Source organism: Ambystoma mexicanum, chromosome 9, assembly GCF_040938575.1.
Source record: "Ambystoma mexicanum isolate Mex_15411 chromosome 9, UKY_AmexF1_1, whole genome shotgun sequence".
NCBI lineage: Eukaryota > Metazoa > Chordata > Amphibia > Caudata > Ambystomatidae > Ambystoma > Ambystoma mexicanum.
Window position 1 is genome coordinate 1,322,407,300 of NC_090931.1, and position 19,551 is coordinate 1,322,426,850.

Genomic DNA, 19,551 nt, shown 5'->3' on the forward strand with positions numbered 1-19,551 from the left:
TTTGCTCTTCTTGCCGCTGCGTTGTATATATTCATGCAAAATACTGTAACAAGCTTAAGTCTTCATGTAACTCTTGCGCCCGGCTACCCATGGGTTTGGCGCGCATTAACAAATAAATAAACAAACTATGTCATCACAAATTTTGTTGTACCGAGATGTGCATCATCAGCGCTACAAGGTTCCCAGATTCAGATGGATGCGTTCAACTTCTTTTTAAAAAAAAAAAATTGAGGTGATTCAGGAAAAGATTACACAATCATCTTTTAATAAATCTGAGTCTAGAAAGGATTGCAGTAGATCTGTGGAATCTGGTGGCTTACCGGTTGGAGAACCTTTCGGTTTTCCAAGGCAAAGGAAGAGACAGTACGATCTCTTCTTCTGAATTTGAAGCCCACTAAAGATACTCAATTTCCTATGCCATCCTGTGTGGCCAAAAGGCTTGCATCAGATATATCAACTTTTCTGACTGATTTTGTGAACAAATCCTTATCTTTAGGCTTCGTACCGACAATGCTGAAAAAATCAGTGGTTACTCCTCTTCTAAAAATAAATCTAAGTTAGATCCTCAGATCTGCAGAACTATTGGCCAGTGGCAGGACTACCCTGGCCAGATATGATTAACATCTCAATTGCAGGAGTACGTGGAGAGGGAGGCTTTGTTGGACCTTCAGTCAGGCTTCCAGCTTGGCTTTGGTACAGAGACGGCTCTGCTGACTGTGTGGGATGACCTCCGTCAGGTGGTAGATCAGGGAGTGGAGGGGTTATCTCTTCTGATTATGTTAGATCTGTCAGCGGCGTTTGATACGGTGGACCATGGTAGTATGTTGCAACGCCTCAGTGAGATCGGCAATGTCTCTGGACAAGTATTGGGGTGGTTTAGGTCCTTTTTGACAGATCAGGAACAGTTTAGACTTAGGGGCTATCTTTCAGATTCCCTTCCACAGACCTGTGGTGTCCCACAGGGCGCTTCTCTTTTTCCCCTTATTTTTAACTTATACGTGAGACCTCTTATAGAAATCCTGAGGAAACACAAAGTGAAATTTCACTCGTATGCGGATGATACCCAGGCATTAATAAAAATTGGGAGGACAGGGGAGACTTTTGAAATAGTTGAATGTTGCGTGCTTGAAGGAAGTTCAAACATGGAAGTGTTCTAACTGGCTTTTGCTGAATGCTGGGAAACCTGAGGTGGCACTGTTTGGTCCAAAACATCGACTTGAAAATTGTAGGCACCCTCCGTCCCCCTGCTTTTTGGGCTCACATCTGGCTTTAGCAACCTAGATCAAAAAATCTAGGTTGCATTTGGGAGGAGGACCAGGGGAGCAAAGCGCAGCTGAGTGTGAAGGTTCAATCTGTTTTTTGCACCTTACGTTTGTTAAGACAGGTCCTTCCTTTTATATCTTCTAAGGACTATGCAGCAGTTATAGGTACCCTTAAAAACTCACGTTTGGACTTTTGCAATGCTCTGTTGACAGGTATTTCCGATTACTCGAGTCCAGAGACTGCAAATAGCCCAAAATGCAGCCATAAGACATATCTTTGGGGTATCTAAATCTTCTCCAATTTCAGACTTGGGGCGTCACTGGCTTGCAGTGAAGGAGCGGATCAATTTAAAAATCCTTTGCATGGTATTAAAATCATCTGTTAATCAGTTGGCTCCCAGCTATCTTGTTGATAAAAATTAATTCGTTTACGCCGTCTCGCCAGCCGCACTCTGGTCATAAGCTGCTGCTGCAGGTCCCGCCTTCCAAATATGTGTTTAGTGGTGACCGAAGTTTTGGAATATACGGTCCAAAGCTGTGGAATAAGCTCTGAATATTAAAAACATGAACTGCTTTTCTTAAAGCTCAACATCTTTTTTGTTAAACCTGGGAAACTTGGTAAACTGGTTGGTTTGCTTGGGTATCGCTTGTGGAACCTCGTAAGATGCTTCTAGATGATTGACCTCTGGTTCACCCCTTCATGTTCCAGCTGCGCCCAGATACGATTGGGTTCATTCGGTGCACGTTATAAATGGTTCAACTGAATAAGAAAATGCTGTGCGGATACAGATGTAAAAAAGGCAATTACCAGGCCCTTAAGATTCTGACCAGCCAGTCGGTGGACAGGGGGGTCTCTGATGCTTTGTATTTTTTTGCAGCCTCTCCTCAAGAATGCGGTGGAATTAAGGGAGGTTGATCGTGGCGTAAAGGCAACTGGAACATTATGCCTACCATAACAGAGATGCGCTGTGCGTCTCTGCCCTGCAGCTGCTGCCCCCTGAGGCACGCTCATGTCCGGGTTATAAGCGGCTGCTCCTCTGCTTTTGCTGCATTTGGAGAGGATACACAGAGCAACGCTGTTGTGCTGTTCCTCTCTTGCACACAGCAATACTGAAGTCCTCGGGTGTGCTGGGACATTGGTATTTCCCTCTGCTGGAACTCCCTTCACATTTCTGTTCCCTTTGCCACACTTGCACCTACCTCTGTAGGAACATGCGTTGGCTGCATGATTATTGCTGAACACATGTATTTCTAATCCTGTGACTTAGAACAGTGCTGAGCATCTCATTTGTTTAATTTCTTTCTTTCCGTCTTTCTATCTTTGTCACCTTGTTACTTCCTAGCCTCAGTATAAGTGTTTAGCGTAGATGTACTTCATTTTTGAGCTATGTAAAACTCTGTTGTCCAAAATGTCCTTTAAAAATAATGCTGATTACAAAAATGGCGGGGCGCAGTGATCATAGTTCACTTTTGACTGCATCCACATTTCCCTCCCTACTTATCTTTTGGTGCCCCCCGCCCCCCGCAATCCCCCTGCAACCCCTGAGCCCATCACACCGAACAAGGGAAGCAGGGGACACCCCGCAACCCCTGCTCCCCTTGTTCGGTGTAATGGGAGTCGCCATGTTTAGTACCTCTTTTGGTGGGGTTCCCTTCATTTCAACGGTGCATAGTATATTCTATATTTGCACTACTCCCTTTTAGATTGTCATCCCATCACCTTTGGCAGCGCTCTCAGGCTTCTCCTTGCTATGTGGGAGAAGGCCATTCGGTTCTGGTTTCCCCTTTTCCAATCCACCCGTTTTTGGGATGTTTGACCCTTCTGTCTTGCAGCTTCTTAAGCTCAAGTGTGTCAGATTTGGTGGTCATTACTTTGCTTTACCGCTCAAGAAGGGACAGACCTGCCCTGCCTCTTTGTACTGTTTTTTTTCCAGCCCATAAATGAACAGCATTTCATGGATTACTTATTATGCACCATACCATTATTAGCTGCAGCTGCATTGGTTGTGTTGGACAAGAGACCGAATTGGAAGATGGCAAGAAAATCGGACTAATTTACTGGCAGCCTCGGAATGGACTCTGCTCTCATTGCTCTGCTACCTCGGGGACTCTACGAGGGGCTGGCAGGCCTGTTGCAACCAGCCAGAGTGCTTCCCCTGCTCTGTGCAGTCTCTTGTGCCCCAAATGGAGGCAGATTATATATTAGTTTGCCTATTAAACTAAGGTCATCCCTGCAGGCCCAACAGCTGTTCCAGCCTGGAGAGCTTTTGCCCCCATCCCCGCAGTCCAATCCGCTGCTGGTCAGGAAATTCTTTTTAATGTGCATCAGTCTTACCTTGGTTGAACATCCATGAATCAAACACATTAGACTAAGGGGTACAGGATGTCTTCTTCTCAAATCAAGCAATCGTATCAAATATAAAGAGGCCTTTTCCTTGGGGTTAGCGCATTGATGCTAGACTTCTATGTTTGGTGCTAATGTAGGTTGAGCTAAAGCCGGTAATCCTGGAGTCTGCTTCTACACCCCACATAAGATCTTGGAATTCGCACAATCTCTTTCGAGTGCCCTCCTAGGTCCGGTTCGACATTGTGACTGGATCTAGGTTTCATACAATGGTATAACCAAGATGGGTGGCCTAGACAACCCATATGGCCTCATAGGAGCTGTATTTTGAAATGCCTGCCATGTTCTCTTTTTGCCTGGAACAGCCTATGATCCATACCATCTTTATTTACCCGATCTACCGTACAGGACATAGGCCCTCCTTACGAGTTCAGAGTGGTAAAAAGTGGAGGTAGCAGAATTACTGCCACTTTTACCGCTCCACCATATTCCGAATTTGGCCTTGGAGTGGAGGATTTACCTCCAACATAATGCTGGAGGTATATCGCCCAGCTTTCTGCAGAAAAAGCAGCCAAATTACCGCTGGCAGTAATTCCGCCGAAATCCCCGTGGAGTCCTTCAGACTCCAAAAAATGGGAACTAACTTAGCCTACCACCATTTATAATCCAGCAATAAATCTGCCAGACCAACTAACGTAATTCTGTTTGGTGTTATTCCGGTGGATTTGCCACCGGAATATCGCCAAACTCGTAATGAGGGCCCTAATGATGATGGATGCTGACAGATATCCCTGGAGTTACCATTATGCAGGGTGCTCTAGATGGTGTTGCTAGTTATTGGCTGCTACAGTACAGTGTGTGCTGGGTGTCCTCGAGGTTGTTGGGGTCCTACTTTGCAGGGCCTCTGCCGTTCGCCAGATATTTAGCCGGAAACATGGCACTCGCTGCCACATGTCATCGTATTTTTCCTCAAACCTTTCTCTTGCTACTAAAAGAAGTTTGATTGGAAAGGTCTCATGTTAGTTTATATAGCTCTCTCCTTCTCATTTCAAAATGCAAAACCCATTATTGTCAATTCATTTTAAAAGTGACAGTGCCTCTGTTGAATAGTGTACACAGCCATGATCATAAACATTGAATAAAATGCACTCCGTTATATTCAAATGTGGAGTGCTAATCCCTCAAACAGTGTGTACTGTGCCGGAGGGAGCACCGCCCCTCGAGATGAAACCCCATGAAGAGGGCACAATTTAAAATTATACTTTCCTAAAAGTATTTGGGTATGATGTATGGTCAAAGGACCGTCATCTTCCTCTCTGGTATTCCCTCATGAATGTGTCTATTGATCTCCTCTGCCCCCTAATTTCTGTGCACAGGTCACAACCTTTGTTTGGAATGGTGGTAGGGGCTCTGGCATCTTTAAATTAATAATTAAATATAATAATTAAATTAGTTTCACAATACTTTCAGGAATCACAACGCACTTCCAATTAATTGATACTTAAATAAGCTCGCCCTGATAAATCATGTGATCCATTTCCGTCCCAGAGAGGTCATGGTACCCTTCCCTCATATAATTGAAATGGGATTTAACTATTAAGTTCATAGAGGATATTTTCCTTTTCTGGTTGCTTAGAAAATCAGCTGTTGATGTATCGGCAGGAATTTCGAGGCATCACCATGCCCTTACATGTCTGTCAGGACTCTAATGTAAATTGCTTGATTGATGTTTCCTTAACTTTAGTAAGTACACAAAGGTGGGTGGAACAGGATATTCTCTCATGTAAGCCTTGATTTTACCCCTCCCCACATCCAGCCCATTTATCAATCTCTCCATCTGCATTTATTAAGTCCAGAACATGTCTAAGTAACACCTTCTTATCCACCAGCATTACCCCATTTGCACCAGAACCATCATCTCCTGCTTTCATTGTCAATCATGCTTTATCCATGATTTTAACCAACCATGCTTTATCCATGATTTTAACCAACCATGCTTTATCCATAATCCATGATAAGGTTAACCATTGAAAAAGTGGTAAATGGCTTAGGGATATGACCCTTAATTGGTTGAGTTTTCTCTCTGATCGAACACAAATGGTCAATATTAGTCCTTATACGTCAGAACCCATTGTTTGGTTGAGGTGTGCCACAGGGTTAGCACGGTCACTTTTACTGTTCAATCTGTATTTGCAGCCTTTGATGAGGATCTTACAAATGTTTCAGTTAAAATCACACTTGTATGCATGTACACATATATACAGATTTCTGTCAATGTTTCTGGCCCCTCCCTGTCTTGCTAAAAGGTTTAACAAAGGTTCATAAGGGGCTGACTAATAATGTCCTCCAACTCAACCCAAGGAAAACCAAGGTCTTATTGCTTGCGCTAAGATTGTTTCTAGATAACCCACACTTTGTGCTAGCCCTCTTTTACTCTTTGGGCTTCCAACTTCATATGCATCAAAGGTGAGACATCTGTGGATTATATGGGATTCAGAATTCTAATTCTCATCACAGATTAATTAAGTCGCTTGAACTGCCTTCTTTTGCTTTTGCCTACTGAAAAGCGCTCTGCCATCCCCAAACAATATTGGCAAGCGGTTAACGGTACCCTAATCAACTCGTACATTGATTATGGTAACGCTTTATATGCTGGTCTTCCAAACTATCAAGTGTCAAGGCTTCAAAAGAATACAAATGCAGCAGTGCCTCTCATTTTTCAGCTTCCTAAAGTTAACTTCATTGGTTTCCGTTGGAGCAGAGGATGCAGCTTAAAAACCTCTACTGGGCCTGTAAGGGCAATCGCATTGCGCTGCTAAAGTGGCATCAGCAAGTAAGGTGTTTAAGGTCACCGCACAGCAACCTCCTAGCAATTCCTTGCACTCACTGTTTCAGGGGCGATAGACACTTTGCGGTAATTGGTCCCACATTGTGGAATAAGCTCCCTGTGAAGCTACGCAAGGCTGACACGCTATTGACTTTTTTGAGGAAAAAAAAATCTAATTCTCTTTTCTGCTGATCTCTTCATGGTTGCGTTGTCTGCTTCTTGTGTTTTGAAATCTACACCGATCTACAGGGTGTCCTGTCCAGTTCCCTACGTATTAGCGTGTGATAAATATACAAATATAAAATAATTTAAGTGCCCATGCCTATCCCTGATGGTTCATGGTTAGCCAAGCTCTAAAGGATCTGGGAGAACAAATCAAGTCCATGATACTATGGACAACATTTGACCATGGCTGGTTATCCATGGCCTGTCCCTCACTTCAAAACAGACCGCAACGTACATTTTTTCAAAAAGAATAGAAATACAGTTAAAACACCATCAGTTTCAAATAGGTCTTGAGCTATGAAAAAATGTAAGAAAATATCTATACATTGCTACAACCAAATCAAATGTTTGTGACACAGAGGTTAAAATGTGTGTAGAGATATTAGATGATCAGTCGTCATGTTTGTTTATTCCATGTTCATTTTACCTAGTGTGATTTTCTTGGATGATGACCATGGTTAATGATAGTCATCCCGAAAGTGCACAGTTCCAAATACTATTGTGTGGCTGAAAAAGCCCCCTTCCCGCCCCTCCCCACCCCGAAAAGGGATGTCAGCAATATCGTAGTATTCATTGCACACAGCCAACCACTAGGAAATAGGACACCATACAAAAACATGGAAAACATACCTTTCATTGTGCATCAGGGTTTCCTGTTAGGAAAGAAGTGGCTCTAGGGGCAGGTCCATCCTTCAGAGGTACTTAACAATAGCAAGATGATTTAATAGTATAGTAAAACGATCTCAATGGTGCTATATGTTAGACATTTATGTGTGTGCTGAAAACTGTTAGAAATATATTTATTCATGATGGAATTTAATCCTAACTCTTTGTAAATGTGTGTAGGATGGTGGATATGTAAAGATGATCTGCACTGGGCAACAAAATGTGCAGTTCTCTATTCTGGTGGTAGAGGTCTATGATATGCCCTGCATGGCATACGAGTTATGCAACCTGCTCCTTTCACATTGATTGTGTTAATAAAATGATTTAGATTAACTCAATTTTAGGGGATGCATGGAAAGGGGATCATTGGAGTTGGACTAAAATTAATTCTGATGTTAGTCTAGAATCTAGCAATAAGAAGTGCTTAACAATATTAACTAATTGTAAAAGAAATACACAATTTCCTTCCAAACATGAACATCCCTCTTCTTAATTAACCACACCACCATGGACAACCGAAGAACTAAGCAAGGGCCAAATCCCAATTCATCCCAAATATTTATTATTTTCAAACGTTTGTTGCATCTCGTATGCCTTTTGCTACGTCTTACTATTCCCGCACAGTTTATCAGAGGATGATGAAGTGTACCTCTGTGTCTCCCATGAGCATGCCCATCTTTCAAAAGAGCTACAACTAAAATTAATGGTTGGTGTGTATCCTTGGTGGTCAAATTTGAAACATAAGAATGGGTAGTAGAGGGTTGAGCTGCAGTAATACTTAAGCGTACTAGAGAACTGTAAACCTAAGCCTGTGATTTACTGTATTTACAGCAAAAGCATGGGCAAAATTAAGTTGAATTAAATATGCTATACAGAGTAGATCTAAAGAAGTAACGAGTCCTCTTTGTGCTGTGTTGATGAGCTAAAATGTGTAAATACAATGTTCAGTTTGGGCGGACACAGAATGAATATAAAATTATAAAAGGCTACTGTTTTAGATTTCAAATGTTTGACGTAGAAATCATAACTCTTCATAAATGGTGGGAGATATCTACAAGAAAAACAATAACTTCTCTGTTTATCAATAAAAGAGCCAACGGTGTGCAACGAGAAATGATCTAAAGTTGGGTATTTTAGGAAGACATGGTAATTACCCCAGTGAATTCTGAGGTTATATGATTGTAATGGAATAGCCGTTCACCTGAGTAGGTGGGACGCTCACCAGGCTTCCAAAATTAGTGGCTGAAATGATGAATATGAAGGATGTCTCTTGCCCAACAGCATTTTAGCCCTTAGGCACTCGTTCATTGGGTTCCATCAGACCTGGAAGTTATAGGCTTCGGTATGTGCCATGGTCTCTACCACTCCTATAGAAAGTGCCATAACTGAGATGGAACTTGCATGTATTGTCCAATTATGGGCTCAGTGTTTGTCAAATGTTTTTGGATTTCATGCCTTCCGGCGCGATAAAACTGTGCTACATGTTTGCTCTGATGATGGCGGTGTGTACGGTTATACTGGTGTACTGCAAGGATATGTAAACAAGGAGACTGATGGTACTCTTACGTCCCGTCCCCTTGCCTCCATACTGTATGGGCATCCCTTGCGAGGGACGGGTGACGGAACCGTTTTCACCAGAAAAAATCTTCTTCCCCTTTAAATTTAGAGGCACGGACCCGGGAGCATGTGCTCGGCTGACTCGCTCACTGCCGCCACTCCTCAGTCCCCTTTTCTGCGTTGACAGGAACGGGCCGAATTCACCAGCGCTCCTGGGTTTGGCTCCGGCCATGTAATACCACACGCTCTTCCCCGGATATTCTTCTATCTTTGTCTTTTTCTTCTTAATAGGTACTTGGTCCTCCGACGCCACGCTCCTCCCTGGCGCATGTCGACTTCAGCGGGCTTCAGCAGGTGTCCAACCTGCGAGGGGCTCCCCCTACATCCGACCCTCACACCCTTTGCCTCTGCTGCCTTGGCCCAGACCACGGCTGGGAAGGTAGTTCCACATGCAACGCACTGACTGCACGGGCACTGAAGAACATGCTAGCTAGGTGGAGGGAGCTCCTCGAAAGAGCCGGGGAGGGCCCAAAGGACTTTGTCAAACATTGCTCGAGGCCGAAGGAAAGGCTTCTATTCACCATTGCACCCCATAAGGGTGACTCCTGCCCAAGGAAGAGCCGGACCGGGAGGGACCCTTTGGGTTCTAACACTGGCACATGCACCGAGGCTAGTCCAACTACCAGCCTCAGGGCCGAGGGGGTCTCCGGATCCTTCCTGTGCCGAGGGACTGCAAGGTTCTTCTACCTCCCGAGGGGCAACACCCTAATACTGGCATCACATCCAAGGGGGCGCCATCACGCAGCACTACCGGCAGTTCAGCCGGGGGCGATACGCCTTCCAGGCCTAGGCCTGATGTGCGGGATAGGCCTTATGTTGCAATACTAAGCGTCTTGGGCTGTGCTGGGTCCGATGAGCTAGGCACCTCTACTTTGGCACGTGGCACGCAGCTCCACAATATGGCCTCCGCGCCAAATAAAATGGCAGCTTGCCCGATACCCCCCCTCTGGCAGAGCAGGTGGAGGAACAAGTCATAATGTGGGACTAACGTCAACCAGGTATGTGGCCTACGGCTCCCATCAGCAGCGCAGGGCAGATTCCCCCTGTACCCCTGGCAGTGTGTGCCCTGGCTTCAGCAGCCTGTGACCAGCCCATCAATATCTCCTGCCACCTCTGTGGCCTCAGAGTACCGGCTCTTCGAAAGGTTCCTAGGGCTGATGTGAACCTCCCGGATGGGGGCCATCCTCTGGAATGGCATCAGGGACAGAATCCCTCAGGCCACCCCACCAGTACCCATAGTCCTTCCTCCGAGGGCTCCGGGACCACAGTCCCCGGCGCAGATGCCCTGCCCCAGCCGGCTCCTCAGATACCGGCTTCCCCACCTCCCACAGCTCAAGCAGTTACACACCGGCCTCCGCAGCAGCACTGGCTCTGGTCTCCACTCCGCAGGCCACAGTGCCCCGCAGTCCGCCACCAGCTCCAGACCCCCCCCGGCCGAGCCTGGCGGACACAGACCCCGACATGCCATATTCAGCCAGGGCCTTCCACTAACGCCTTGCAGGTTTGGCAGAGTATTTGGGCCTTCCTTAGCTTTAGCTAGAGCAACCCAAGGAGGGGCTCTTAGCAGAGGTCCTCACCCTATGACCCCCCCCCTCCAAGACGGGGATCCCGATGCAGAGAGATATAGTTGCCTTGGCCAAGAAGGGGTGGCTCAAGCCACACTCTGCCCAGCATGTCTACCGGTGCCTCGACGCCAAGTACAGGCAGATAGGGGTGGGGGGGGCGACAGTCTTGCCTTCGGCGCATCATCAACTGCACCCTACAAAGCCAAGCGTGCTTTAGGACGGGACTAGGAGAAGCTAGGCTGGCAGCGCCTGTCATTGTGGAATCCTCCTTGGCCCACATCAATACCTTTGCCCGGGCCAGCCGAGTTGTCATACATGTAAAGGACGGCCTGGCTCTGGGCTACTAAGCTTAATTCTAGTGTCCAGGAAATGCTTACTGGACCTTCCCTTCGAGGGCAGAGACCTATTTCACTCCACCAGAGTGGAGGACTTTGATAAAAGGAGGAACAGCTTGCAAACTGCGAGGTCTTTATCGAGCCTTACGAAGGCCACACTCAAAACCTCACCCAGTCGCAGCCACGCTCTGACAGGGGTGGGCGTTTGACAGGTTCCGAAGCTTCCTAGGGCATAGGTCCAGACGGCCTGAAACGTGCTCCGAGGCAGCATCAGAGGAGACAACAAAAAGGGGGGAGGAAGCAAGGGATTCTTCCAATCTCCCTCCTCTGCAACAGCCTCAGATGAAAAAAGGGCTTGACCTGCCCCTTTGGGTCCACGTGTCTCCGGTTGGGTCAGCCTTGCCCCTCACATGCATTTTTGGCACCAGAAGTGTTCGGACCCGTGGACCCTCTCTGTAGTTTCCACAGGGTACCACCTACCTGTCCCTTCCTCTCGTCCCACAGAGTGGGACAGCAACTCTGTTGGCAGAGATCTGTGCCCTCGTCGAGAGCCAGGTGGTGGAAGAAGTCCCAGCCTCCCAGCGAGTTTGGGGTTTCTATTCCAGGACTTTGCCATACAGAAGAAAAACCAGGCTGGCTTGAGAGTTGTGTTGGACCTTTCCAACCTCAACCTCTCCCTTCCTCTGCAAGAATTCAAGATGGTTATGCCAGGTCTCATCGCGCAGACCCTGGACAGGGGTGACTGGATGTGCTCCCTGGGTCTGAAGGACGCTTATCCACAGGTCCCGATCTGGCAACCTCATTGGCCCTTACTGTGGTTCAGGATCATGAGTTGCCATTTCCAATACAAGGTGCTTCCCTTCGGCCTCAACTCAGCCCGAGGGTTTTCACCAGATTAATGAACACAGTGGCAGCCTCCTCCGGGCCCAGGGCCACCACGTCTACCCATACCTGAACGACTGGCTCGTCCAAGCCACATCCCGGGAGGCGGTCCTGCATACCTCCTCCGCATTGATGAACACACTCCACCACCTTGTGTTCAATATCAAGAAGCTGCAGCCTACGCAGAGCCAGACCTTCCTGGGCCTCATCTGGGACACAAGCTCCGAGAGAGCCTTTCCCACGTAGGACAACGTCAGGGGCCATTAAGAGGGCCGCTACTCACTTCCTCTCCAGGACAGTGACCTCGGCCGGGTGGTACCAACACTTGCTGCGGATCATGGTCGGCGGTCCTGCTGGCCGTACCCCACACAAGACTCAGGGTGTGGAGATTGCAGCTGCACTTCGCAGCCTCATGGAATCAGGAGAAGGGCTCCCAGGTAGAGGCAGTTAGAATTCCTCCGTTCTCCGCTCGGACTGAAACCTGCGGATGGGCAAGCCCTTCCGGCAGCCTACTCCTCACGTCACCGTCACTACGAATTTTCCCTGGAGGGCCGGGGCGCTACCCTTGGCAGCCACGGAGTCCATGGAGTCTGAACTGGGCAGGAGCAGAAGTCTTGCATCAATTGGCTGGAGCTGTGGGCCATTTGGGTGGCCCTCAAGGCCTTTCATCCTCTCTTTGGGGTAAGGCAGTACTTATCCATATGGACAACTCCACCAGCATGTACTATGGCAACAAGCAGGGGGGTACCAAGTCCCCTCCACTATGCAACCTAGTGATCAGACTGTGGGAATGGCCACTGGAGAACATCTACCTCATGGCTGTTCACCTCCAGGGGGAGTCCAACCGGGAGGCGAACAGGCTCAGAATACTGGGAGTGGACAATTACGAGTGGCAATTGAATGACCAGGTGCTGAAGGAGATCTTCCTCAGATGGGGGCTCCCTGAGTGGCTGTTTGCCTCCCTGAACAGGAGATGCCAGCTATTCACCTTGTGGCAGAGTTGGGGCCCCGGCTCTCTGGGCGACGCATTTCAGATACAGTGGAATGGCATTAGGGCGTACGACTTCCCGTCCGCACCCCTGGTCCACCCGGTGGCCTGCAAGATAGAGGAGCCTCGTCACCTCAGCATAGCTCCCTGGTGGCCGGCGAGACCGTGGTTCTCTGAACGGCTCAGCCTATCGGACAGACCTCCCATTCACCTACCGCTGGGCCCAGCTCCTCTCCTGGCACAGCAGGGGGGCAGAGTAGTCCACCTTGCACCTCACAAACTGGCCCTCACAGCGTGGTTCCTGAACAGGTCACCCTGAAACACTGGAGTCTTTCTCAGGCTAACCTAGATATCATTTGGGTTCCAGAAGAAAGGCTAACCGGACCCAGTGCAAGAACAAATGATCTAGATTCTGCCATTAGTCCGACTCTGAAGAGATCGACCCCCTTAAGTGCACTTTGGATGACGTACTTTCATTCTCGGCACACCTTGCCTACGGTGGCATAAGGTGGACACATGCCACACTTTTTTGGCAGCCATCGTGGCTTTCAGGAACTGAGGAGGGAATATTCCCCTCCTCCAACCCGGACATCAAGCGACATCTGGCGGGCCTCCACAGGCTGTACCCACTTATAAAGAAACAACACCCTGTGTGGGACCTCAATGCAGTGTGGAGCGCCTTGGCGCACAATCCATTCGAGCCACTGGCGTTCGCGGACATCAGGCTGGTCACCATTAAGACAGCTCTACTGGTGGGCCTCACCACTGCTCGCAGGGTCGGCGAGATACAGGCTCTGGTGGCATCAGAGCTATACATGACTTTTCACAAGGACAAGGTAGTCTACGGACACACCCGGCTTTCCTACCCAAGGTAACCTCCTCTTTATATCTTAACGAGGAGATCGCCTTACCCACATTCTTCGCTGATCCCTCAGAAGGTCTTGCACTGTCTGGATATCAGGCGCGCTCTTAGGTACTATCCAGACAAGACCAAGGACTTCTGCAATTCAGATGCCCTATTTGTCTCATTCGGTGGGTCAAGGCCTGGCCATCAGGCTTCCAAGGCTTCCATAGCAAAGTGGATGGTTTAATGGCTTGTGCTGCCTACGAGAGGCAGCACAAGCCTTTGCCCTGCGAACATGCATGCCCACGCTGTCAGGGCCAAGGCCACGGCCATTGAATTCCAACGGCATGTCCCGTTGCAGGTCATCAGCAGGGGGGGCCACCTCGGCCTCCCCCTCAGCTTTCTGTAAACACTACTGTTTGGACGCCGCCTTAGATCAGATGCGGCCTTCGGACAGGTGGTTCTAAGGAACTTGCTTGATTAAGGAGGCTCTCCTCTCCACCCTCAGGCTGCATTCAATTGTAATCGTCCATACAGTATGGAGGAAAGGGGATGGGACGTAGGAGTAATTAATAGTAAGTCACTGTAGTGACTAACATGCTCTTAGTCCATAGTCCCCTTTCCTCTATACGTCCCATCATCCTCCCCCTAATAATACTGGAGTTATTAGACAGTGTTGACTGTTGTCGACACGTCACTGGGGACTGAGCAGTGGTGGGAGTGGGCGGAGTCAGGCAAGCGCATGCAAGGGCCGCGCCCCTGTGCGCTTCTAAATTTAAAAGGGAAGATTTTTTCTAGTGAAAAAGGTTCAGTCTCCCGTCCCTCGCGATGGGCGCCTCTAGGGTATGGAGTAAAGGGGAATATGGACTAAGAGTACGTTAGTCACTATGGTGAGTAACTAACTATTAATTTTTATTTATTGAATGTATGTTCAGCGCATGTATTTTTGTTAGCCCATATTCATAGTGCACGCTGTCACTGCAGAGAGGCCTCACGACGCTAAAGGCAGATAAAGGAAAAAGAAAGATTGTATTTGTGCTACGATAATGGTATAAGTATTCTATCTTTCAAGGTGTTTTTTCTTTTTGAAAATGAAATGGTCATTCATTTTTCTTAATGTTTGTAGGCAATTCCATAAATTAGTTGCCTAGTATAAAAGGGTCCTCCTCCGAGCTTTCCTGTATTGATTTTTAGCAAGACTTACAAGTTACCATTTTACAAGCGCATTTGTTTCACATAGTGCGACAGTGGCATTGCCATTAGTGTTTGTAGACTTTGTCATTGATGAAATAGTAACCTATAACATTAAAAGACAGACTGTTTAATAAAAATGGTATGAAAGCATATGAAGTAAAAACCTTGTTTTTCATTGGGTGCATTTAGGTCCAGTTTTGGTTAAAGCCAGCAGTACCCATGGACGGAGCTTCGATAAAGACAACAGCCACATGGCTAGCTATTCCCAGAGGTCCCGGAATCGTTGGAGTAACCTCAGTAGTCTCAGCACAGACAGTGGTATAGTGGGTACAAGTGATGAAAAAGATGACATTGAAATTAGTAGTCCGAGGAGCCCAAAATCTGCAGAGGTGGAGAGGACAGACAGTGGCATTGGCCATGCGCTTGCCAAGAAGTGGAGGAATCGGGCCGCTGAAACGTTGGCATCCTTGCAGGCCTGGGAGGCTCATAGGCCATGCACAGACTGTGGCGAGAGAGAATTTACCTCTGAAATCGAAGCGCAAAGCAGAATCAAGAGAAGGGAAAACTTGTGTGACAAATGCCTGAAGCGCAGGACCGAGCGCAAGGAAGCGGTCCTGGAGTTCATTAACACCGAGTCTAGCTATGGGGAGGATCTGCGGATCATCAAGGAAGAGTTCTACCTTCCAATGCAGACTGCCGGGTTACTAACGCAAGAGCAGCTGTCGGTGGTGTTCAGCAATATACAAGAGCTGATTGACCTCAATGAGAAGTTTTTGGAGTGCCTCCAGGAGGAAATCGACCAAGCGTTTGATCAGGTACGGATCTCTTACATAGCTTTACACTGAACCGTTAATACTAATGGCTAATGCACACTCTACTTTAAAACTGATTACAACATTAATGCTTCATGCTGGGAAATGTAACAAGTAGCGGAAGCCACTTCAAGCACTCTTAAGACCTTAATTACCTAATTAATTTGACTCATTTAGCTCGCAAACAATCGTGAATCTGTGAGAGGCTGGCTGATCTTCCTAGAGTGTAGCCGTAGTACGGGCATGCCTTGTATTATTGCAAATTAAGTCATTTAATATCGTCCTATAAAAAATAAATCTATGGCAGTATTATTAAGAAGGTGCTCCATGCTACAGAGGAGAGAATTTGTGGAGGAACTGTTGAACGTAATTTGAGTGATTTTTATCCCCCCCCCTCTCCACAGGTCTCTGAGCGGATCTGTGGCAGCTCCCCCAGGAGAATCCATGCTTGGAGGACCTTTCTGATTCACACATTAAGGGCAATTGAACCCCACCCACCAAAAGTTATCCTTGTATAAATTGCAATGGTATTTTCCCCCTTCACTCCCCCCCCCCCCCCTCCTTTCTCCTATACTTTCATATGTAGAGGGTGAGCGCAAGCTGATAGGTACTATAGATACTATAGAGAACAGACTGCTGATTGGATACAGGAAGACCATGTAAGTGTCTATCCTCCGCCATCATTTTTGGCAGGAAGATGTTTTTAAATCTTGGGACAGTAAACTAAACAAATGGTCTCAGGATTTAAAAAAGGTGTGTAAAATGATCTTTAGTCTTTGCTACCAAGCTGAGGTTTCTTGCAGCGCTCACTGTTACAGAAGTAATTTAAGCACATTTTACCAAAGCAGCATCCATGGTGTTGCATCGCTAGCATTGTAGTCTGTAGTCTGTAGCCTGTAGCAGTGGTCCCTGCCTTTTTAGGATGGTTGTGTACTGCACCACCTCTCTTTATCCAGATTTTAAAGAGACCATCTCCATGAGTGACAGGAGGCCTTATTCAGCTTCCCTATAACATAAACCTTCTCACTACTATCGATGTGCACTGGCGATGATTGAGCTATCCCTAGCCCACATCCACAGTACAGATTTGTACCCGGCCTCTGGAGCAAAAGCCCCGAAGATGGGCACAAACTGAAGTGCTCTTCTTGGCCTTGTCCCCTCCTCCACCCTATCTTTCACGCAGGCTGGGGGTCCGAAAACAGTACAAATCACTTGACAATTCCCTTTCAAGGTAGAGCTGGTATTCTACTACTTCAAATGAGGGCACAAGCCTAGAACCAGGTACCACGTGGTGTTTTCCTTCCGCAATATCACCGTGCTGAGGAGGAGAGCTAGAACCAGGAGGGCCTCTTTGCTGGTGTATGCAGGAAAGTGGATTGAAAATTGTGTCTGTCTGTCTGTCCCTGTCCCTGTCCCTGTCCCTGTCGCTGTCCGCGCCAGGCAGGACGACTGAGCCCACGAACATCTGTTTTGCAAGTCTGTGCTGGCATGAAATTTGTGCACCATTATAAGCAACAGGAAAAAGTTGGACTGTGCCACTGGCATATATTGTCACTACAAGCAGAATAAAACACATTTTATTCTGCCAATCATGGCAAGTCTGTGTACACAGTATCATATAGGTTTTATAGTGGCATGCTGGCATATATCTGGGCACAGACAGCATGTAAATAGTTGGCCAATACTGGCATCTATTGGCCAGATTGAGCTTGACAATGTTTTTACAGTGGCATGCATTTATAAGCATAGCCAAAAATAAAATGCATTATTGTAGTGGCATGCAGGCATATATTGGTCAGTAGGCATGAAAATATGTTTCTGAAGTGGTAATATAGTACTGGCATATATTGGGTGCAGGCAGCATGGCCACTTACTTTACAGGGCATGACTATTATCCATTGTTGGGCACTGGCAGCATAAACATGTGTTTAGAGGGCAATATTGGCATATATTGTTGACACCGGCCTCATAATACTTTGAACACAGCCAGAATGAAGATATGCTGCAAAATGCAGATGCTTCTATGCCTCATCGATGTCGTGATCTGTCATCTATTGGAGGTTTGCATGGGTTCTCCAGCAAAGGAGATTTGTAGATTGTATTGCTTTATTTAACCAATCTATCTGAAATTTGTACTGTAAAATGCACCATTTGACACTAATATTTTCAGTAATGTTTTGCAGAGGGGCATTCTCTTAAATGGTTCCGACTCGCTCTGTTTGATTTGGGGCAAATGCTTGACCCTCCATTAGTTGTATTCAACTGCTGTCTCTGGCCTATGGTACAGAAACATGGGTTATTTTAATGCATTTTTCAAACACTTCGCTTGCTAGTAATTCAACAGTAGATTAGCAATTTTCATTGATTAATTTATTGTTTGATAGACGTTTACTAACTGTTTTTACTTTATTACTTGGAGATGCAATTATATACAGTATAACAACATGAGCATAACAAGTCCTAACCACCCTTTATATCATATTAATCAATGCTGGCAGTGTATTTCAAGTATCTTGGCTATGCTCTGTCCAGTTTTACAATCATTGATCAATGAATCTGAAAGCGATTCAAGGTCATAAAGGTGTTTACGCTTGAAATGACTAAGTTGCGGGTCATCTGTGGATTCAACATTGTTATTTATCTTCTGCTCTAAATCAATGAAGTGCCCTTTGTGAGTTAGCTAGTGATAATTTGATAATTAGATTGCAGCAGCATACCACTGAGTTTGGTGCACAAAGTACAGGCATACACACATTTTGTAGGCCAATGTTTTTGCTGTCTGCTTGATATTTCTGGGATGTATGTGAACTTACTAATTTCTCCACTAAGGCTGATCTTTACTGCCAGCAAGATCTGCCCTTCAACAGTTCATAGTTTCAAGGAGTAACTCCAGGGCTACATCTCCGTGCAAGGATCTTAGTTCATCTATTTATTCTCTGTATCTCCTTCATTGAGATGGTTATTAAAAATTATAAAATGACACTAAATGTAAAAAAGATTTAAAAAATGCAACAACTTGAGTTATCACTTCTTCAGAAGTTGATCCCGCAGGTTAGGCTCTGATGAACCCATCCGTATCTCTGTGCAGATAGTCAAAGTTCTGTTTTTCCTCAAGAACCCCTTTATTTTGGGTTTGCTGGTCTTTCTTCGAGCTTCAAGTAAGATAATGCTGGCTCCAGGCTTCCTTTGGGGCCTTTTCCGTTAGGAGCCTATGAGGAACTTGGTGATATCTAGTGTCCAGAGAAGGTTGTCTGCCCATAAAGTCCTTATTTCATGGCCCTTGATGAGCTGATTTTTCTGCATACTGTCAGAACTTTGGTTACGTTTTATATCCACTTGCTAGAATAGATGTGTATTGGTTTTTGTTTGAGATTATCCTTCTTTAGTCCTGAGCCTTCATTAATGAGATGACTGTGTTCGCTACTTCTAACATGGACCGACCATGGCCCTTTGAAGTCTTCTTTATTTCACCTGTCAATTTTGACCTTTGAGACAACTGAGATTTGTTTTGTTTGGCTTGGCAAATCCAATCCTTGCCATTGCATAAACATGGTACACACGATGGAGTGAATCCCTTGAGAGGGGTGCTGAGGGGGTGAACATTACAGTGAATGATAAGAGAACTATTCTTTGAATGCTTTGGAGAAAGCAGAGTCTCTTATAAATTGGAGACAAGACTGGGTGTTTAAGATGAGAACATTGAACATGTTGTAGTATGAAGAGGTCACTCTGTTTGAATCCTGTTTGTTCTGGCTAATACTTGCATCATTTATTTGCTCCCAGATGGGCTGGGAAAATTCCTCAACCGTAAAGGCATACCATATCCTGCATCTTTCTCTGATCTCTTATTCGGTTGCAATCTCAGTAGTAGTTGAAAGCATATAGTCCTCAAATCTTAACATTCAGCATGTGAACTATAGTAGTGAAAGGATGCTTGAGTATGCCTGGGTTTCCCAGCTGTGGAGTCAAATGTGTCCAACATCTCCAACA

General features: G+C 46.3%; 1 protein-coding gene across 4 annotated transcripts in view; it reads left to right on the forward strand.

The window, feature by feature from the left end:
* The window catches only part of LOC138489101 (uncharacterized), a 501,288-nt gene that overhangs the window by 455,471 nt on the left and 26,266 nt on the right, over positions 1-19,551 (forward strand). For all 4 annotated transcript variants that reach the window (XM_069616698.1, XM_069616695.1, XM_069616697.1 and 1 more), the window contains one exon: positions 14,939-15,564. In XM_069616698.1, the coding sequence (XP_069472799.1) occupies positions 14,939-15,564 (626 nt within the window). The remainder of the gene's footprint in view (positions 1-14,938; positions 15,565-19,551) is intronic.